This window comes from Tenrec ecaudatus, chromosome 12 (genome assembly GCF_050624435.1).
Source record: "Tenrec ecaudatus isolate mTenEca1 chromosome 12, mTenEca1.hap1, whole genome shotgun sequence".
In the NCBI taxonomy this organism is placed as follows: domain Eukaryota; kingdom Metazoa; phylum Chordata; class Mammalia; order Afrosoricida; family Tenrecidae; genus Tenrec; species Tenrec ecaudatus.
Genome location: NC_134541.1, coordinates 120,240,563 through 120,263,507, shown reverse-complemented (window position 1 = coordinate 120,263,507; position 22,945 = coordinate 120,240,563). Strand labels below are relative to the sequence as shown.

The window sequence follows — 22,945 nt, the reverse complement described above, 5'->3', positions numbered from 1 at the left end:
AGTGACTCCATGGTGGCAGTAGAATGTTCAAGAACGTTTCCTAGTCTGTAATCATTCTGGGAGCAGATTGCCAAGTGCTCTCCCAGGGTGGGCTCTAAGTAGGCTTGAAGAGCCAACCTTCCTGTTAGTAACCGTGGCTCAACTACTGGTGCCAAGTCGGTGCTATTAGTATTTCTCATTTTATAGTTCCGTAAACCCAGGTATGAGGAATGAGTGACTTGCCAGAAGCTGCCCCGATGGAGCAGGATTGAAACTCAGGAGATGGCAATAGCCCCCCCCCCGCCCCCACACTCTTGCCCATCATTTTTTCCTCCTCCTTGTTTCCATCCCAAACGATATTTTGCCATCATGGTAGCGAATTTTAATCCCATCAACAAACAGGGTCAAGTCCCTTCCTGCCTCTGCCTCATTCTTTGCTTCCCTGAAAACGTTCCTCAGACGTGCAGGGAGAAGTCTGAGAGAGGTTGAGAGAGATGGCAAGGAGATGCAAGGAGAGGCAGAGCCCAGAGAAAAGAGGGGGAGATTAGGTAGGGACAGACGAGAAGGAGAGGAAGCATCGTCATTCCCGCTCGCCACCTGCCTTACCTTCTGGACAGGGTTGCTATGGATTCTGAGAACACTTACTTATGAGCACTTCTTCCCAGAAATGTTTTGAGTGATAGGAAGACTTGAGCACTTGAAACATTATACACAGTGGTTAACTAGCAAGCACACTTCTCAAAAGTCTAGATTTAGTATGTGAACACAATCAAGTTTAGAGAAAGTTTCAGCATCTTTGGTTCGAATTAAAATCTTTGCGTCCTTATTTTTAACACAAGTCGAACACTTTATTGCTCCTTCCTTAGAAGGAATAGCATTGTCTTCTCTCCGTGGCCCCGACTTTGGCTGGGTGTTTGTTCTGATCTCGGGTCTAGAGGTAGATACTCACCTGCAGAGACAAAAAAGATGCCGGCGCTGAGAATGACGTTGTGCCTGCTGCGGTGGAACTCGCTGGCTGCCACACAGAGGCCACCGAAGAACAACAGCGTGACACTGAGGATGGGGAAGACACTGGAGGCCCGCACAGCCCCTGCGGAGAGAGGGGAAAAAGGGATTCTACTTGCTCCGGATCCAGTCCCCAGGACCCACCCTCCATGGCAGGAAGATTCCAAGGGGAAATTACACATAAGTAGGAGCACAGCGTCCACACCAGCCATTAACACGATCCTGCTACCAGTGCATTTTCTCAGAGGCTATGCCTAGGAGGGAGGAGGGAGCTTAAGGTGTAAGGCTCTGAAATGGCAATCTAGAAATTATTAAGATAGATCATTGCATACTCAGAAGCCCAACTCACCAGGACCCTTCCTCCCACCGCCTCCCCACCTCCCCAGGACCGTTCTCAGCCACTCACTGCCCCCTGCCTTTACCCAGTGGCCACTGCTACCTTTTTGTTCCTGACAAGGGTCTGGGCAGAGACTTGGAAGAGTCAGAATAATTCGCATCTACACACATTCTGTGAGTCCTCTGCCCAAGGGAGTGTACCGTGAAACCACAACTAGGAACCACCGTGACAGGCTAAGAGAGACATGGGAGAAGAAAGGAAATTGAGTTTCCCTCTTTTTAAAATCATGGGTCAGGGGTTTTCATTTTGCACCCGGCACTGCAAATGATGCAGCTGGCCCCACGTACAAGAACTGTTACTCGTTACTCATCAAAACACAGGTCTCCACCGCCCCTCCATTCCCCGAACACCTAGATTTGCCTGCTAGAGAGCCTAGCCTGTAATAGGAGTTCAATTCCTGCCATGCCCAAAATATGCAACCAAACTCCGATACCCAAGGGTGTAATCCCTTTTGGAAATGGAACTTTTCTTTGTTACCAATGAGATTTTATCACTATGTTGCTGTACGCCACGGAGTGCGTTCTGATTCATAGCAACCTAATGGGACAGGGTGGAACAGCCCATGAGGTCCCTTACAGGAGCAGTTCACCATGTCTCTACGTCCCACAGAGTCACTGGTGAGTTCCAATCTTCGGGTGAGTAGCTGAGAACTTAACCACCAAACCATTAGAACTCTGATGGGGTTCCTGAGCTGGCATCAATTCCATGGCAATGGGCTTTATGTCTTTTGGGGTGTACCATAAGTCAATGAACTTTTGGTGCCAGAAAGAAGCAGGTTATGCGCTGATAAAAGTTGACACATGGCAGAAGATAGATGTCAGGTAGAGATCTCCAAGACATGCGGATTATGTCAAAGGGCTCCGCAACTGCCTTCTCCACAGAGAGCTGTCACTCGAAGGCAACACCCTGCATGTCGACTTCTAGCCTCCTAGGAAATAGACTTTTGTTCATCAAGGCCAAGGCCACTCACTTGTGCTCTTTTCTGTCATCGCAGCATGAACAATCTAACACCACACCTATTTCATCACCAAGTGAACAAATTTACCTATCCGGAGCTGGGGATATCAGCTGAGGTACTGGCTGGTATATTTAATGACCAAAGGACACAGGCACTGCCCTCTAGAATGGGCATGGGCCAAGAATTAGAGGAGGGGCCCAGAGGATTAACTTTATTTTGTAGATCATGGAAAGGCCCAAAGTGTCTGCGAGCCCCAGGAGAGGGCTTGTGTATTGACGAAGCAGTAGGAGGTGTTTCAGAGGCCCTGGGAAACACAGGGAACTGCTAACGGAAAGGCTGGAGCTGCTGCGAGGCAACCCAGAAGGAAAGCAATGCAACTGACTTAAAAAAGCAAAACAAACAAACAAACAAAAAACCCCCCACTCATTGAAAACCCTCTGTAGCAAAGTTCGACTGTGCCACACCACGGTTTGTCCTGAGTCAGAGGCAATTTGAGGGCAACTGGTTTCTAAGAGCATTTTACTACTTTAAAATCTACCATGTCTGCACCAAACATGAGGCTAAGTCAGAAAGTATTGCAACAAAACTCCTAGGAACCTTTATCACATAAAAACACCAAAAAGGGAAGCTTATTATTCTTGACATATCTGCCATGTGCCAAGTGCCAGTACATTTCTGAAGGGGTGGCTGTATTTCTCTACCCCTCCCCTAAGAAGACTACTTTGCTTATGCCACATCAAAAAGGCAGTTTTGATAGCCTAGAGGTACTCAAATTGTGTTCCTTGTAAATGTACTTTGAGTTTTGGAAACAGAAGACTCAAGGGGCAAGATCAGGGCTATATAGTGGGTGGGTTAAGATTTCCCAATGAAAATGTTGTTAGAAAGTCTTTGTGACCCTTGAAGAAGGAGCAAGTGCATTGTCCCGAAGCTGTTAATTTTCTTAAAACTGCTCACTAATAAGCTCCATGGTCATCCCGTGTTCTTCAAGAAAATCTATGAAACTTACCTCTTTGGATTTCCAAAAGGCAGTATCATAATTTTTGAGCTGATCCCTCTGCCTTGAATTTGACTTGTCCAGAAAATCCCCGCACCGAACCGTTGTTTGGACAGACCTTGTTCTCTGGATAGTACTGATAACTCTAAGACTCACCCCTCACCCTCCCATTACAGCTCATTCCATAAAATCATCTTAACGAGTTTTAATCTTGCTTAAAAGAATGATGAAAAGATCAACTCTGTGAGTTAACTGATTTTTACACAACACTTTCTTTCATCTCCCATTGGGCCCAAAGCTTGCTGAAAGTAAAGATGTACGTTTAAAAATGGAAAATGCCAAACCCTATGAGACACCAGCTTCAGTAGCTAGCCCATAAACGGCCCTCTTCCACCAGCTTCAAGGACTCCACCCACAATTTCTTCATGTGTTAAGATTGTCAGTCTTCCATCTCTTGGCCTTGCTGACTTTCTATAAAACATAACTATGTGGGAGGGGGAGGGTGTGTGCCACTGCTACTTTGAAACTGTGAATTTTATAACTTTAAACAAACAACCCCCCCCCCCAAACATTTGATCTAAGAAATGTTGTTTTAAATCTGGCTAGACCGGAGCATGCACACGGGTACCAATAAGAGCTCTTAACACACAAATCCAGGTCAGATAAAGCCCTCAGGAACAGTAATGGGAGTAGCAATTCCATGAGGGTACAGGGAAGGTGGGGGAAGAAGGGGGAGAAATGGGGAACCGATCTCAATGACTGACATATAACATTTACCCCTCCACCTCCTTAGGGGGACCAATAACACACATGTGGATGAAGGGAGACAGCAAATGGTGTAAGATATTAAAATAATAACAATTTATAATTTATTAAAGGCTCACAAGCTGGGAGAGCGAGGGAGGGAGGAGAAAAAGAGCTGATATCAAGGGCTCAAGTAGAAGAAAATGTTTTGAAATGATGAAAGCAACATATATAAATGTGCTTTTAAAATTGATGTTTGGATTGTTATGAGAGTTCTAAAATCCCCTAATAAAATTATTTATTAAAAAAAAGAAATAAATGTTTTATGTGGGGCAGCATTCATGAACAGATTTCAACATTTCAGTGATTCAGGAAGACGTTCGCTTCAGTTTTTTAAAAAGGTTTTCAGGTAGTCTTAACCAGTGGTGGGCTTAAAATAATTTAACAACTGGTTCATTGTCCTAATGACTGTTTTAAGTACAAAAAAGATATACTGAAAGGTAGCTTATTATTTCATAAGTTAATATTTAAATAAAAACAATAAAAGAAATACACAAAACTAGATTGTATTATAAGAGCGTTTTAAAGTATCAATGAAAAATATTAAATAATACATGACAAAAACAATAAAACTGTTATTTAATATATTTCCATATTGCTTCTTGTTTAGCATCACTTTTATCTAAGCATCATCAACTGTGTGATTTATCCGTAGCCATCTTTTCACTGTAGGAGTCAGAGCCCATTCTTTTAGAGGTAAGCCTATTAGACAATAGTCATTGTGTGTGATATATTAGAAACAGGTGACTTCTCTGAACATATTATGTTCATCTTTGAAAAAATCCTTTTGACCTCTGCTGAATTTGTGGCAATTATTCTGACAATATTTTTTTTTAGCTCTTTGAACACTTTCAGGAATTTCATGTTTCACTCATAATATCTCATGAGAATCTGAAATATAACATGACCCAACAAGGTAGGCCATGGTGGCCCTACAATCTGACAAGGAAGTCCCCAACCATGCTTACCTGCCAGCAAGGAAGGCCCAAGCTGTCCCCATGCTCATGACCCTGAGAGGAAGGCTACAGCTATCCCTGCATCCAAACAAGACAAAGCCAACTACTCCAACATTCCCCAGAAGCCCTCTCAACATTACCAGCAGCAACCTGATGATGCAGACACAGCAGTCCATTGAAATCAACCAAGACACCCACAAGAAAGCAAGAAAAACAGGTGCAAACAAGTGAATAGCACACAGATCTAAAGGAATATTCTGAAGGCCCTAGAGTTACCAGAAATAGAATCGAGAAGAATTATATTCAGGTATTTTCAAGGACGGAGGAAATGTTCAAGAGAACAATAGAAAGAATACTAACTAGAAACCCTTCACCAAATGGATTTACAGAATAAAAACAAGCTAACAGAATCAGACAACATGGTGACAGAGCAGAGTAAACGAGTCAAAGAAATGGAAAACCAAAGTCTTGAGCTTAAAGACAATTCCCTTGGCTACAACCAGTGAAAGAAATAATCACCTCAAAGAACATGGTCTTCAAAGCGAGCATAGGTATCCAAAGAATGCCTAAGAATGATGTGGGATCCAGAAGGCCGTGGGTGACAATGGGAGCCCTCCAAGATCTATTTGTGGGAACTACATAGGATATAAGCCTCTAGTGATCGCTCTCTACCATAACTGAGGGATGGGAGGAAAGTGGTTTTTAAGAATGCTTTGGAGAGATGAGTATACTAGGTCAGAAGGATAAACCTGGCGCGAACAGCTAAAACACTGTCAGTTGATCTCTCCTCTCATGCATGCTGGACCTGATTGGGTTTTCAATATTTTCTGTATTTTTGTTTTGTTTTCACTTGTCCATATTATGTCTGAGGTGCGATGTCATTGGGGGTCACCTTCTTGAAGTTGTGTTATATGTTTTACTGTTTTTCAGTATATGAAACCCAGGGTTGATGCACCTATAGGGACAGCAGGTAGAATTAAGGGTTTCGGTGGGAGGAATTGGGAGTGAAAAGGAGACGATGTCAAGGAGTCCAGGAAAGAAAAGAATGTTTGGAAACTGATTGTGGTACTACTTGTAGCATACTGCTTGACATGATTGACTATGAAATCATATGATTTATGTATTAACTTCCAATTAATAATAAATTAAAAAAGATTTATGTGGGGCATTATCATGAAGAGCAACTGATGTCTCATTGGGATTGTACACCAGGAAGAAATTTAAAAAACAAAACAACCTACAGAAAATAGTATAAGAAATCATGAAAGAAGGGTGAGAGAAAATGAGGAGCTGATACCAAGGGCTCCAGTAGAAAGAAAATGCTTTGAAAATGATGATGGCAACAAATGTACAAATGTGCTGGACACAATGGCAAAAAATAATGGGGAGGAAAGACCCTGGAAGGTTTAAAGAAATTAACGGGAATAGAGATAAATACTGTTATACACACAATCCTGCAATAGTGATATACTAGTAGATCCTTGGATAGAGGCTGAACCGATATGAGAGGGAGAGTAAGAGTACACCCACAAATACACACACACATATATAATTTGACATAATATGTTTGTGTATGTGTATTTACTTTTGCTGCAAATACATCCACAACCATGATAGAATATATAAGGAGGGACAAAGGTATGAAAACGTCTTAGATATAACCACAAACCTTGAAGAAATGAGTCTCTGGGCTAGGGGCTGAGAACCATAGTCATGAGGGACTTGGTTGGTACCAAGGTCAATTGACTTAACAGAGTTCACAAAGATAAAATTCTCCTTCCTACTTTGGTGAGTAGAGATAGGGGTCTTAAAGTGTATGTGTGGGTATTTAAAAGGCAACTATTAGTCTCTCCAAATCCAAAGGAGCAAAGACTAATAAAAATCAAAGACACATAAAAACAATCAGTCCAAGGGATTAATGGACCACACTTACATCAGTCTCTATACCTCAAGAGGTCAGAAGAACAAGATGGTGCTTGGCAACCACTACCCACAAGAGTTCTGGAAAAGATCACGTTAGAAGGTCTTGTATGGAGTGGGAGAAAATATGGGGAAACACTCTCCCTTGAAATCTTAAAAGAGTCCAGGCTTACTGGTTAGATAGACTTGTGGAATTCCCCAAAATATGGCCCTCTTGTCAACCTTTATGTAAGCAACTACACTCATCTGCTTGGCTCAGTTTTCAGCCAAACAATAGCTGGGCCTATATTGGGGAAAATAAAAATAGCGCAGTAATCACACCTTAGTAACCATTAAAATTTTTTAAAAAAGGCAACACCTACCCAAGGGCAATGCTCAGGTGAGGTAGGTAGGAAGGAGGACTAGAAACAGGAAACACCTGGAGGAAGTGGGCTAAGTGATGATACATTGAAGGAATTACAATGGATGAGTGGATAGAAAAAAAGAAAACAATGTATAATTTTTCCCATACAAGTACATGATGTCAGAAGAGTTTTACATATTTGAATGTAGTCTTTGTATTACACAGATGAGGGAAAACTCAATATGCTTATGAGAAATGAGAAAACAATACACAGCATCTCCCATTCAAGTACATGAGGCAAAAGTATCTTACGTATTGTCGAAGTACACCTTTGTTATACGGACAGAACATTTCCAGTATTTTTGGATGAATGAGAATAGAGTGTCCAGATTCATGTTATGAAAAGATTTGTACATAATTTGTACATAAAGTGCACTGCGTATTACAAGCATAAGAAAGTCCTCAATAGATTATGTGAATGAGGAAATAATGTACATTTTCTCCCATTCTAGTACACGAAGTCAAAAGAGTTCAACAACAACAAGAAACAATAATCAATTGCATGGCTTCTTGGTGGTATAGTGGTTACATGTTGGGCTATGTTGATCTTGCAATCCTGCAGGTCAGTAGTTCGAAAGGGAGAAAGACTGGGCTTTCTACTCCATTAATAGTCTCAGAAACTCACAGGCAAGTTCTACTCTGTCCTATTGGGTCACTATGAGTCAGCCTGGACTTGATGGCAGTGAGTTTTATTGCTTCTTATATGTCCAGGGTTGAATACAACGTGCATCAGTTTTGATAAGTTTCTTGAAGTCAGATAACCTCGCAATCCCTATTTTGAACCCAAATGAAGAAAGTTAAGAGATAAGAGAGGTAAAGCAATGAGCCAAGAGCTCAACGCAGGAAGGAGGAAGTCAAAGCAGGTTACAAGCCCGTGTTAACCAGATTCAAGAGCCCTTCATTCCACACTTGACTGCCTCCCACATTCCACAGCTGTGGCAGGCCCATGTCTTTATCTAGATTCCTGACCTTGAGAAAGTCCTAAGGGGACTTTGGTTCCACCCCAGTAGGATTAAAGCTGACTGGAAGTCAAACTGGAGATACATTTTGGTTAGTATTTATTCTCCCAGGTCTTGCCACTTAGGATCTTACCCATTAGCACTTTGTCCATTAGCACCTTGAATCCACCCTCTAGGGAAAAGTGAGTACATGTATTTTAGTTGAAGAAAATCCTTATGTTTTCCCCCATGCAAACTAAAAAGAACCTTTCAGTGTTGACACTTTTTATTTTTCTGTTTCCATTTTTAGTTCACTCAAATGAATGATCCTTAGAGAGTAGAATGACTTGGAAGTCTCTGGCCTCAAAGGTGACTTAAACACCTTTCTACTTATGGATGGGAACTGAGGCATCAAATTCAGAGATACTTGGGGGACTGCAGGAGAACTTCCCCTCCACCCCCACCCAAGCAGGGAACTACTTACTCAGTAAATACTCTGCTGTGTCCTGTTCATAATCAGCATCTTCAGGGAAGTGATCAATCTTCTTGCACACTCCTCGGAAAGCCCCTGTGGAGACAAATATGATCCTGAGCCAGAGCAGAGGACAGAGCTCCCAGACCCCATCCGGCTCTCTACTCCCACAATGAAGATTCGTCTCATGGTTGTTAGATTGGCCCGTCCGCTCCTTCCTCTGAGGCACAAGAAAGACATTAGTAAAGGCAAAACCAAACCAAAACAAACACTTAGGGCTGAAATTTCCCATTTCCTAGATGTTGCGACCTATTTAGAAGGATGAAGCTCTATAAAGTATATACACTCACTGTGAGGGCTGTGTTACATTTTCTTTCCCCACCCTCAATCAGTGAAGGGCAAAGGAGGTGGAATCTAACTAAATTTATTTATCTTCCTATTTTACAGGCAAGGTGACTAGTCATACCCATTTTGCTTGAGAAAGACAAAAACAGAAAAATGTTTATTGGTGGTTACTAGTGTGATGGGGAACACACTGAACTGCTAACCACAAGGTCAGCAGTTCAAAACTAGCCACTGTTCCTCTGTAGAACGATGCGCTTTTCTACTCCTGTAAAGTTACCGTCTCAGAAACCCACAGGGGCAGTTCTACGCAGTCCTTTGAGGTCACTATGAGTCAGAATCATCTCAACAGCAGTGAGTTAGTTAGTGTTGGGAGGGAGGGGAAATGAACAAGCGTGTCCATGCCAAGGAGGCGGTTACTGCTGCCAGCGGTGGGATCATGTGGAAAAGGAAAGTTGTACACATGAGCATGATCAAAGTCACGGAACTGTACAGGTGAAAATCAATGAATTGGCAAATATTTTATTGTACAGTTGACTCTTCACAACTAGGCATTTGAGGTGTGCAGGGACACTTAGATGCAGCATTTTCTCAATAGTGGACCTTTATATGATCAGGCACTGAGACTAACGCAAAGGAGAAAGGTTACCATCTAGGAAGGATAATGTAATAAAGCCTTTTTAAAAAATCCAAACGATAGAATTAAGTTGAACTCAGTTCTACTGAATTAGAATGTTCTTTTTATCCAATTGCCTGCCCGAGCATCCATTTTTTATCTCCCTGACATATGTTTATCTCCCCGACACGCTCCTGTTCCTCAGGTATGTTAATCGATAAAAGCAATACAACTAGAAGGTAATTTCCCTGCTGGGTTACAATGGGCTGTGAAGGAAATACCATGCTGAATACGCCAAGGAAAAGAACACTAACACCCTTGTCTTTGGTATGAAATAGCCAAAAGAATATTTCTTCCTGAAAAAGATGCCGTGTGAAATTTGCTTGGGAAGGGTCTTGAAACTAGCCTTTCCTGAACTCTCCCAGATCACTGGAAGCGTTTGATTAGCAAGCTATTATAAGACCCTGTGCCCAGTGAATGTACAGCGATCGTGAGCTGCCTGCTAACGCTGTGTGCACATTCACCACTGATCATTAATGATCCCACCTGAAAGCTATACGCTGTGACTAAGAACCCCTATAATCAGTTCTTAGAACCAATTACTGCAACTCTCTCTATCCAATTACCCAATAGATTCTATTGAATAGAATTCTATTGATAGAAACTTGTTTCCCCACCCCTAATGCATTCTCTTTGTGACCTCAACCCAAAAATTAACCAAATGACTTTATTTTAATTTTTTGTTTTGTTTCACAAGCTATATCTATGGGAAAAATTTTAATTGGAGTAGACTGGTGACTTCTTGCATCCAGATAAAATGATTGTTTTCCTTTTAAAAAATAAATCCCCTTAAATTCAGCTTTTATGAATTGAGAGGATCTTTTTCAGCAGCATACCTTATAGAAACATTGAGAAAAAGAAACTCAAAAAGAGCCAGACAGAAATCACAATGTATTTCCATAGTTACACCAAGCTTGCCTCACTCTCATCTTTTCCTCCCCTGAGACACAAACCCAACACCTCACTGTTCTCCTCCACAGCCTACTCAATGCGAAAATGACTAACCTTGTCAACAGACCACCTGAACTCATGTAACTGATAAATACAATACAATACTGCAATGTGTCTCCTTACTGCTTCCCTAATAGCATTTCTTTTCTGTAGCTTACTTTATTGTAACCATACAGTATATACTGCATAAAAATATACCAAATCTGTGTTAATCAACAGCTTATGCTTTCAGTCAGGTTCTGGTCAACCGTGGTCTATCAGTTCAGTTTTGAAGAGTCAAGAGTTATTTGTGGACTTTGACTGTGAAAAGAGCTGTTCAATCATCAACCATGTGTGTGTGACACACATATATTATTGTAGTTCCGTGTTTTCTAGACATCACACAAGTAGGCGGTAGTGCCAGAATTCTGAACCGGAATCTTCCCATTCAGAAGTAGCACCCTCTCCTAAGTAATGCTCCTATCTGACCACAGGAACCCCCCATGTTTCTCTCCCCTCATCCAGAATCACCGTTCACTGTCCCTTGCAGGAGTGAGAAAATGGGTGCTGGTACATCTTGGGCGGGAGGAAGATGTCAACCTTTTGCCTTTTTTCTTTCATCTTCAACAGCTTGACTTAACGCGTTGTGGGTGTTTGATAATCAGCAGGTGTTTGTTAACTAGCCAGTTAACCAACTCCTGGGATGGTTGGGCTCTGCCAGCTCTTATACATGACAGTTTAGAAACGTCTCACCACACATAGCATTGCTTCTCAGGGTCCTTGTCCTAGTCTAGGAAGCTAGCACGGGGATCTGAGGCAGTGTAGTATTGTGACAAGCAGCCAAGGTACAGAATCTGACAGAGATGGCCTTAGATTCCAGAGATGTTATTGTAAGAAGTAAAGAAAGTCAAGTATATGAAGATGTGATCTTTTCTGATAAGCTCGGTTAGTGGTGGAGCTAGTTACTGAGGAGTCAGTTTCAACTCACGGTGACCTCATGTCTCAGAGCATAAGTGTGCTGTATAGGGTTTTCAAGGCTGTAAACTTTGGGAAGCAGATCACCATTCCTGTCTTTCAAAGAACCTCTGGGTGGGTTTGAACCAGTAACCATTGGACTATTTGTGTCTCTGAGGAATTCCTTGCAAAACTCTAGTGGGCACATCATAATAATTATTGGTGCTTAAGTGCTTCCAATTGGCCAAACACAGAGCTATAACTTTATATTTCGTTTCCTATTTAATATTGTTCTTTAATCTAGGAAGTAAGGCCTATTAATATTAGCATTTGATAATGAGACACAGGAAAATCACAGAGGAGTTCAAGGTTTCACAGCTGGCAAGTTGCAAAATTGCTACTTGAACGTACACTGCAAACCATGTTTTTTTTAATCATTATGCTATGAATGCTGTTGTTAGGTGCCACCTAGGCTCATTGTCTAGGCCAGCGGTTCTCAACCTGTGGGTCGTGACCCCCTCTGGGGGTTGAAGGACCCTTTCACAGGGATCGCCTGATTCATAACGGTGGCAAAATCAGTGATGAAGTAGCAATGAAAATAATTTTATGGTTGGGGGTCACCACAACATGAGGAACTGTATGAAGGGGCCGCGGCAGTAGGAAGGTTGAGAACTGCTGGTCTAGACTCAACCTAACCCTATGTTCATCAGAACGGAATACTGCCTGATCCTGTAGCATACTCATGATCTTTAGGTTTGCACACACTCCTTCATTCACGGTGTCAATTATCTCCTGAGGGTCTTCCTTATTTTGCATTAACCCTTTACTTGTCAAAGTATGATGTCCTTTTCCAGGGACAGTCCCACTTGATACACTATGACTAGCAGCCGTTAGTGTTAGGTCTATTAGTAAGGTGCTATGTATGTAATCTATAAGCAGGGCTGCAAGCCACCTGGATTTGATGGTGGATGAGACAGACTATGTAGAGTGTACCCTTAGTTCTGATGCCCTGCTCAGCAGGCAAAGGGACTCAGAACAAAGGAAGGGTATCGGTTCTGGATAAAACTCAAGAAAATACATAGAAGAAAGATGAACCCATCACTTTTTAATTATTAGAAACAGACCTCCATTTTCCTTATTCAGCCAATACAGTTTCATCCCTCTCATTGGCTGCTCCAACAGATAACAAATCATAATAAATAACACCTTGAGCATTTAATATCTCAGATGCCATTCTAAGCACTTTTCATGCCAGGTCCTCGTTGGTTTTCAAAAAATAATCTTATGTGGAACCTGATATTATCATCTCTGATTTACAGAAGAGGAAATTTTAAGTAATAAATGGCTTGCCCAAGGCCACAGCTCAGAAATGGTACATTCTCAGTGCAGATGTGACTGGCTCAAAGCTTTTAAGAACTATATCATGAGTTACACTCTCTTTAAGAGTTACCAGAATTTTAAGCAATACATTTTACCATGTCGCTTGATGATCATTATGTGGTTCATCCAGTGCTGTTCAATGTGACAGTTAGCTTCCGAGGGGTTTCCGGCACCTATGGTTCTCCCATGAGATATAGCAGGAGCTACAGAGCACAGCAAGGGTAGTGGGGGTGGGATGATCTTTGTATTAGCTATCTTATGTACTTTACAGAAGGTTTAATAGGAAGGTTCACTTGAAGATGAAATACGAATACTACTAAAACAGAACACTTAGAACCATTCTGGAAATAAGCAGCTACATGCCCGCATATGCTGATCAAATGAAGCTTATACAAGGTGGGGTTTTTTTTCTTTCGATGATTTGAAACTAGGACTTAGAATCAGCAACATCAGTAGAGTTACCAGCTTTTAGTAGTTTAAAGTAGGAGATGGTCCACATCCAAGAAACCCTGTGGGGCAGTTCTACTCTGCTCTACAGGGTTGCTATGAGTCAGACTCTACCCACTGCCAATAGGGTAGAGTTTGGGGTTTGGTCCTTTAGGAAAACCTTTGCTGAGCCCTGGTCTAAAGGTCTTTGTCCTGTGTAGTCAAAGAAACCTTGTGCGAGCAAAATGGAACGCAAAGAGAAGCGTGGGTACTCCTGGGAAAGAGAACACAATCTAGGCTGGTGCTTCTAAAGCAGACAATGTCCATCTTCCAGGCAGGGCAAGTCTCCACGACTCACCTGTCAGTTCGTTGCACTTTGGTGGCTTCCATGTTGTGGTGTTGCTGGAAGCTATGCCACCGGTATTTCAAATACAACCAGGTCACCCCTAGCGAACAATTGTCAGCAGCACTTCCAGACTGAGAACAGACTAGGAAGTCGGAATACGCACTCCAACGTGGAGCGATTACCGAGGAAGCCCTTCGGAACAGCAGGAGAGCATTTTGTGGCACAGTACCAGAAGGGGAGCCTCTCAGGTTGTAAGCCACGACTGAGGAAGAGCTGCTCTGTGATGTAGAGTCTACTTTAGTGACATGGATGGAGCAAAGCTAAAGGGGCACGATTCAAAATAAGAAGTGGCTGCAAGCATCCGTTAGTAAGGGAGCACGGGATGTATGGAAGTATGAACATGGAAGTATGAAGGTAGAAAATTTGGAAGTTGTCAAAAATTTTAAAATGGATTTATTTAGACCTCTATAAATGCCCTTGGCCTCCTAGTTCTTTCCTCTACATGTAGATATGTAAACATATATGATGATGGAGAAATAGGCCAATGTATACATATTTATAGGTTTAGTATTAAGGTAGCAGATGGACATTGGGCCTCTACTTTAGTACTCCCTCAATGCAAGAATACTTTATTCTATTAACCTGGCATTCCATGATGCTCACCTTCCTGACATGATTGCTGAAGACAAAATGAGTGCATAAGCAAATGTGGTGAAGAAAGCTGATGGTGCCCGACTGTCAAAAGATATAGCATCTGGGGTCTTAAAGATAAAAAAGCAGTCATCTAGCTCAGAAGCAATAAAGCCCGCATGGAAGAAGCACACCAGCCTGTGTGATCATGAGGTGTTGATAGGATCAGGTATCAGGCATCAAAGACCCAGAAAAAAAAATCATATCATTGTAAATGATGGGGAGTGTGGAGTGGATACCCAAAATCTATCTGTAGGCACCTGGACATCCCCTTATAGAAGGGTCGTTGGGGGGAGACAAGCCAGTCAGAGTGCAGTATAGCACTGATGAAATATACAATTTTCCTCTAGTTTTAATATGCTTCTTCTCCCTGACTATCATGATCCAAATTCAACCTTGCAAATCCGGCTAGACCAGAAGATGTAAACTAGTACAGATAGGAGCTGGAAACACAGGGAATCCAGAGTACAATAACCCCTCAGGACCAATATTGAGAGTAGCCATACCAGGAGGGGAAGGGGAAGGTGGGAGGAGAAAGGGGGAACCAATCACAGTGATCTACCTCTAACCCCTCCCAGGTAGATGGACAACAGAAAAGTGGGTGAAGGTAGACATTAGTCATTGTGAACATGGAAACGAGTTTATAAATTATTAAGGGTTCATGAGGGAGGGAGGGTGGGGGAAGCAGGGTAAAAACGAGAAGCTGATACCAAGGGCTCAAGTAGAAAGCAAATGTTTTGAAAATGATGATGACTACAAATGTACAAATGTGCGTGACACAATGGATGGATTTATGGATTGTGATGAGTTGTACGAGTCCCCAATAAAATGATTTTAAAACGGAATGCATACATAGTGACACAGTAGGCATTTCAAACCAAACCAACTCACTCCCATTGGGTCGATCCTGACTCGTCATGACCCCCTAGGACAGGGCAGAACTGCTCCTGTGGGTTTCTGAGACGGTCACTCTTTAGGGGAGCAGAGAGACTCGTTTTACTTTCACGGAGCAGCTGGTGGTTTCGAATTGCTGACCTTACAGTGAGAAGTTCAACACAGAACCACACCACCACCTGGGTTCCTTCTGCTAAGCATTGTACAGCTAAAGTGAACTGGTAATGGTCAATTTCAATCAGAAAATCATATCGTTTACTATGTCAGGAATGACAAATTCAAAGGGAAAGGTGAGACATTTATGGTCAAAAAGAACTTATGACTTAGGTACCTTAATTAGCAAGAGAGACGTCTCTGGAAAGGAGGTCACACTCGGTGAAGGAGAGAATCAATGGACAAGAGGAAGAGTAAAGGAAATGGATGGATCCAGCAGCCCAACATGGGCTCAGGCATCACCACAGTCGCAGGATGGCCCGGGAGCAGGCAGGGTCTCATTCTGGGTACAAAGTCAAAGTCAAAGCTGACTAGACAGCACTTCACAACAAGAGGACAAATTTGGATCGCAGGATGTTTTCTTTCATATTTTCAACCCACGGTGGTTTGCTATGTATCTTCTTGTTTTCTTTTAGACGCTGTGTTGCCGTAATAGAAAAGTGGAAAAGGGCCGCCCCTCTCGGCCCCCTCTGTGCCTGCCTCACAATGCCGCATCCTGGCCAAGCCCCCTGCATGGCACCAAGAAACACGAGACTCTAGCAGAAGTTACCTTAAGTTGAAAAGTAACTAAAACAAACGAGAAATGGTTAAAAACTGCTTCATGTAGGCTGCACTAGTGCTGTATGTGGAACTAGAGTGACCTTTTGAGGCCACAGGCTGAAAACATGCTTTCTGGCGGCCATAACATGACTCACCAGCTGGCCCTCCATGGCTGTTAATTAGCCCCTATCTATGCAAATGTCTCCCAGAACACCCTATGTTTGTGTATAACTTTCTTGTTAAAATGTATGAAGATAAGGGTAACCCACTATTCAGGGAACTGGATTTGAGGTCCTGAGCCCTCGAGTTTCCTGCTGGTATGCTGATACTGAAATGTCTTCATCCCGGGTTGAGAAGCCACACGGAGTGTCACTTCTTGCTGTAGGCAACCACAAAGGGATCTTTTAAAACTAAGGCTCTGCTCCAGCGATTGGTGAGTTGACTCCTGAGGGATCCATCCCTTGGCATTATTGAATCCCTTTCTCTGGGGGAAGTGATCTTGACCTTAGCAGTTGATTCCAGTCTCAGATATAAGGTGGCAAGCCACTAGGAGCAGGGGAAGGGTCAGGATTTGGCCCAGGAAGTGGGAGAGATTTAAAGCCCATTTGATAATCACTTTGGGCTCAGGAACTAGTATTTCAAAGCCAGTGAGAAAAATATCTTAATACAATAAATGTGTGCATTCATTGTTTTTAATCTGGGGACCAAGAGTAACAGCGTACTCTAGGTTATAGCCCACTTAAACATATTCTTAACACTTGGTCTTATTTCAGATGAAAAACCAAACCACCATAACCCCACTGGTGTTGAATTCTGACTAATAACTAATAATTGATCCTGAGTAATAAAGACCCCATAAGACAGACTAGACCTGTCCTTTTGAGGTTTCTGAGACCATCAATCTTTCCAGAAAGAGGATGCCTCCTCTTTCTTCTGAGAAGCAGCTGGTGAGTTTGAGCTGTTGACCTTGCACTTGGCAACCCAGCGTGCAACCCACCATGCCACCACAGTGCCCCAATTTGGAGATCTATGACCCAATGAAATAAAAGGCGAAGATGGAATTTTACTACTGCCCTGCATGCTTCTAGGACATGGAGAATGGCAGCCAATAGAGGGTTTTTAAAAGTATAATACCATCTTATAACTCGTTTTGCTTTATACTAGGAGAAGGTAAGTGGGGGATAAAGTTTTTGGGTTAAAACATTCTTGTATTTGTGGCAAACAGAACTTTGTACAATGTCATTCTATAGTGTGACATTTTAAGGGGAGAGGGTGGTTGGTAAAAGAGGGAAAAAACAAACAAACTCAAATTTGAAGATTTTTTGCCTTGTCTCCAGGGGAGAATGAGAGATTTTTAAATGCCCCCTAGTCTTCCGAGCCTAAATTTCCCTTCTCCTCACCAGGAGGGATCTCTGCTTTTGGAGCCAATGGCTTAGGAAGTTTTTGTGCTGGTTCAGCCCTCTGAACCTGGACGCTGGCAGTGGCCCTCAGCAACCTGTGGGAAGAGGTAGTCTTCCTACTGCACACCTGAAGTGTGCCTTCAAGCCAGGTTTCAGCCTCCTTTTCATGGCTCCCAAAGGGGACAGCAGAAACAGGACACAGTTTGTGTAGGTCCCTACCCCATGTTCAACCTCTAATTAGTTTACCTGTGGGAGAAAGAGGGGGTTTTCTACCCCTGGAAGAATTATAGTCCCAGAAACTCACAGAGGCAGTTCTACTCTGTCCTAAAAGATCACTATGGGTTGGCAGCAGCTCTATAGCAGTGAAATTAGTTTAATTGGAAGAATCACCTTCCCCTATATCAGGGGATCCCAAGAAAATGAATGATTTATGTGACTCCATATTTCAAACCCCTCTACCTACTTGAGAAGATTATATTCAGCCTCCAGACAATACACTTTTATTCACCCAGAAGTACTCAGGAATGCTAAAATAGGGAATGTGGCTTTCATTGGGCAGAGTACTCCCAATATTCAAAGACCCAAATGATAGAGAGGAGCATGCACAGGAGAATCTCTCACATTTAAAACATACATGGGCCAAGAGGCGAAGCAGGAAAACAAAGATACCCAGAAGGCTCAATTCAAAGAGCGGTTTTCATTGTTGCCTTTGGAAACAGAGGCCTGAAATGAGGAGTAGACCCGGGTCAGGGGCAGAGCTGATCGGGGCCCCCTTTGGGAGGTCCCAGGACTCATTTAAAACATTAACAGCAACGAGCAGTGTGTCTGATGGAAGGAGGAAGGGCCTTGGAAGCAAGAGAGCCTAACTTATGTGAAAGCCGTCATTTAGTCCCCAGGGAATGCCGAAGGTGGACTTTGGGACCAGGGTTTGGTGCCCCAACAGAGTGGACGGGAAAACACTCCTAAAGGCCAACAAACAGTCCTTGAACTAACTACAAGCTTGTCTTTCTTGTTGTGTTTTGTTTTTGGTCTTGGTTTGTTGTTGTTTTGTTGTATATTGCTGCTTGTTTTTGCTCTGTCTTGTGTTTGTGCATGTTATTGTCTCTGCAGGTCTGTCTAAATAAGACAGGTTGGATGAACAATCTGGAGGAGAAAACAATGGGACTGACAGTTCCAGGGGACATGGGAGAGGGGGAGGTGGGGGGAAAGGTAGTGGTGTTAACAAACTCAGGGACAAGGGAACAACAACTGATCCAAATCGGTGGTGAGGAGGGTGTAGAAGGCCTAGTAGGGCATGATCAAGGGTAATATAACCAAGAGGAATTACTGAAACCCAAATGAAGGCTGAGCATGATAGTGGGACAAGAGGAAAGTCAAAGAAAATAAAGGAAAGAGCTAGGCGACAAAGGGCATTTATAGAGGTCTAAATAAAGGCATACACATATGAAAATAAATTTATATATGAGAAAGGGGAAATAGATCTATGTGCATATATTGATAGGTTTAGTATTAAGGTAGCAGAAGGACATTGGGCCTCCACTCAAGTACTCCGTCAATGCAAGAACACTTTTCTCTTTTAAACTGGCATTCTATGATGCTCACCTTCCCGACACAACTGCTGAAGACAAAGCGTGTGAATAATTAAATGTGGTGAAGAAAGCTGATTGTGCTGGACTATCAAAAGATATAGCATCTAGGGTCTTAAAGGCTTGAAGATAAACAAGCAGCCATCTAGCTCAGAAGCAACAAAGCCCACATGGAAGAAGCACACCAGCCTATGCGATCATGAGGTTTTGAAGGGATCAGGTATCAGACATCATCAGAACAAAAACATCATATAATTGTGAATGTGGGAGTGTGGAATGGAGAGCCAAAGCCCGTTTGTAGGCCACTGGACATCCCCTTACAGAAGAGTCTCTGGCAGGAGACGAGCCAGTCATGATGCAGTGTAGCAACAATGAAACATACAACTTTCCTCTAGTTCCTAAATGCTTCCTCCCCGCCTCCCCCTTATCATTATCTCAATTCTACCTTACAAATCTGGCTAGACCAGGGGATGTACACTGGTACAGACAGGAACTGGAAACACAGGGAATCCAGGATGGATGATCCCTTCAAGACTAGTGGTGTGAGTGGCGATACTGGAAGGTGGAATGAGGATGGGTTGGAAAGGGGGAACCAATTACAAGGATCTACATATAACCTCCTCCCTGGGGGTTGGCAGACAACAGAAAAGTGGGTGAAGGGAGATATCAGACAGTGCAATATATGATAAAATTATAAATCATCAAGGGTTCATGAGGGAGGGTGCAGGGGGAAGGGAGGGGAAAAATGAGGAGCTGATGCCAGGGGCTTAGGTGGAGAGCAAATGCTTTGAGTACGATGAGAGCAATGAATGTACAAATGTGCTTTACACAATTGATGTACGTATGGATTGTGATAAGAGTTGTATGAGCCCCTAATAAAATGATTAAAAATAATAATAATTTTTAAATGGGGGAAAAATACAATGCCCAAAAGAGCTGGTATCGAGGGCTCAATTAGAGGATAATGTGTAGAAGAGACTGAGGGCAAAGTATGTACAAACCTGCCCGACGCAACTGATGTATGGATTGTGATAAGAGTTGTACCAGCCCCCAAACCCTCATTTAGCCTAGATTCAGGTTTTACCCAGGCCCCCTTTAAGAATGAGCATAGCACCTCAGTCACCATCGAAGGAGCACGGATGGCGTAGCGGCCACACGGTGGGTGGCTAACCAGAACCACCAGGCCCTCATTGCTTCAAGGGGGAAAGACAAGGCCTTCTACTCCCATGATGAGATATTGCACAGTATCATTTGTGGGTGAATTGCCAATGCAACTGTTTACAAAAAGAAAACGTTAGTCTTGGAAAGCCACCCGGGCAGTTGTACCTGGTCTGATCGGATTGATGTGAGTCAGAATCAACTCGATAGCCATGACAGAGAGAAGAAGACTCAAACTAAACGTGTTTAAATTAATCTCTGGGAGCCCCCTGCTTAAGGACCCTGAGTTAAACAAGAAGGGTCAGTTGTTCACCTCAGGACATACTTGCAATCAATCCCTTCTGCTGTTTCCTTTCTTCTTCACAAGGACCCCTCTCCAGAGAAGACTACCCACCTGAGAGACCTTTGCGCCTCTTACAGCCTGGAGATAATGTGCTACTTAAAAGTCGGAGAGGGGAAAACATGCAGCTGAAGGGGGAAGGACCCTCTTTAATCCTTAACAGCCAAGTTTCAAGGAGTTAGGCCATGAATTCACGACTCCGGAGTAAAAGCGGCACTGCTGGAGGAAGAGGAGACTGTCCAGGGCTTCAGCTGGAGATCAGTGGGGCTGTGTGCTCCCTGACAGGCCTAAGTATTTGTGTAACTGAAGGAGCTAATCACACCACACTAGAGAGTGACTCAAGGCTTAAGATCAGGAGGCAGCCAAGGTGTGGGCACTTGGTTTCCTGCTTGTTAGTATCCTTATGGTGGTTGCTATGTTACATTTTCTTAGTATTATTCCTTGCTTTAACATTTCATTTTTCCCTTGGAAACCAAAGCCTCCCCCTTATAAACAGCCAGTAGTTAACTCCTAACACCTCTTGTATTTGAATGGATACCATGGGACACGTAGAGGGATACATCACAAGGCACTTAAAAAGCCCACATGGCCAAATGCCCCAGAGTCCTTGGAGTTTTGAGAAGTCAATCTTCCAAGCTGGCTTATTTCCTGGTTACCAAACTTTGAGTGGCTTGACCAGTTAATCACCTCGTCTGTACTCATCCTCGTTCATAGGACTAATTTGTTGTCTTCGCTGATTCCTTTTCCCCTTTACTGCTGTTGCCAATCCTGCTCTACACGCATCTTAGTATCCCAAGCCAACGTAGTTAGTACATGGTCCCTACATCTCACTACATACAAACAAGACTACAACATGAGTATCGCACTTGGACTCAAGCCCCTCAAAAGATATACTTCCATGTATGAACTTGAGATTGACTCCTGTCCAAAGAACAGGGGGAAAGTCAGACTCCTCTCAGCCTTCTCCTTGGATCTCTCATAGTATAGCCTACTGGGCAAGCCTACTGGGCAAGCCTACTGGGCAACCCTTCTTCGTGAAATGCAAAACACGAGAAGCTAGCAGAAGTTATCCGGAGATGAAATCTAGGTACAACTGACAAGAAGAGCCTAAACCACTTCAGCTTACCCAAATAAGTGCGGTCTGTGAAGCTCAGGTTCAATTGAGATCTTTTGTCTTCACGGACCCCCAAACATGCCTCTGGGGATCATCCCACTACTCCTCTCCTCTGTACCTACATGGATGGTAATCATATGTTTCCCTGGGTTCCTATCTAGAGGGATAACTTCCATGTTAGAAAATAAATCAAAAGAAAAGTAACCCCCCTGTTGGGGGCACATGATTTAAAGTCCTGATTCTCCTGGTTCCTTTCAGTAAAGGGTGTACATTCTCCTCTTTGGCTGGGGAGACTTCTCAATTGAAAAAGAAACCACTCTAACTAATCAGGACCCTCTTGCGGCAGCAAGAATCTCTCACAAGCACACCTAGATTTAGTTTCTCTTGAAAAGTGAGGAGCTCTCTCCCACATTTCCCTATGACAACATTATCCTACAGGCTAACATGAATGGCACCTTTTAGATTAGTATGAACTCTCCTGGGTCTACATGGCAGTGTTGGTGATGTTAGGTGCTATTAAATTGGATCTGACTCAGTAACCTTGTGTACAATAGAAAGAAACAAACCCCGGTCTTGTGCTGCCCCTACATTCCTTGTTGCAGTTACTGTATGTGATAGCTGGGTTTTGTGTTAACTTGGCTGGAAGAGTATTCTCGGTGGTTTAAGGCCTAGTCTTAGCTCTGATCTGACAATAATTATTTCTTACAACAAGATCCTGCTCGGTACTCACCCTCAAGAAGAAAACACAGAAGATATGGGTACAATAGCAAGGTGTGGTGAAGAAATTAGATGGTGCCCGGCTATCTGATAGAATAGTGTATGTGTGGTCTTAAAGGTTTGTTTCCAAACAAGCAGCCATTTAAGTGAGACATCAACTAAGCCCACAAGGAAGAAGCACATCAATATCCATGATCCAAGGATTGTAAATTATATCATCCAAATCTGAAGGGTAGAATAGTATCAGAGCTTAAATTGTGAGATTCTGGTGTGCTATGGATAATAGTGGAAGGCCAAAATATTTTTGTAGGATCTACACATGGAATAAGCCTCTGGTAATTTTCCTCTAACCATAATTAAGGGGTGGGAATAACCTGGTTATCAGAGAGCATTGTAGAGAGGACTATAGTAGA

General features: G+C 42.9%; 1 protein-coding gene across 1 annotated transcript in view; it reads right to left on the bottom strand.

Moving 5' to 3' along the window:
- CACNG3 (calcium voltage-gated channel auxiliary subunit gamma 3) overlaps positions 1-22,945 on the bottom strand; it is a 143,164-nt gene that overhangs the window by 5,704 nt on the left and 114,515 nt on the right. Inside the window, exons 2-3 of the mRNA XM_075528382.1 lie at positions 8,839-8,922; positions 929-1,069 (exon numbers count right to left, since the gene is read on the bottom strand). Coding sequence (XP_075384497.1) covers positions 929-1,069; positions 8,839-8,922 — 225 coding nt within the window. The remainder of the gene's footprint in view (positions 1-928; positions 1,070-8,838; positions 8,923-22,945) is intronic.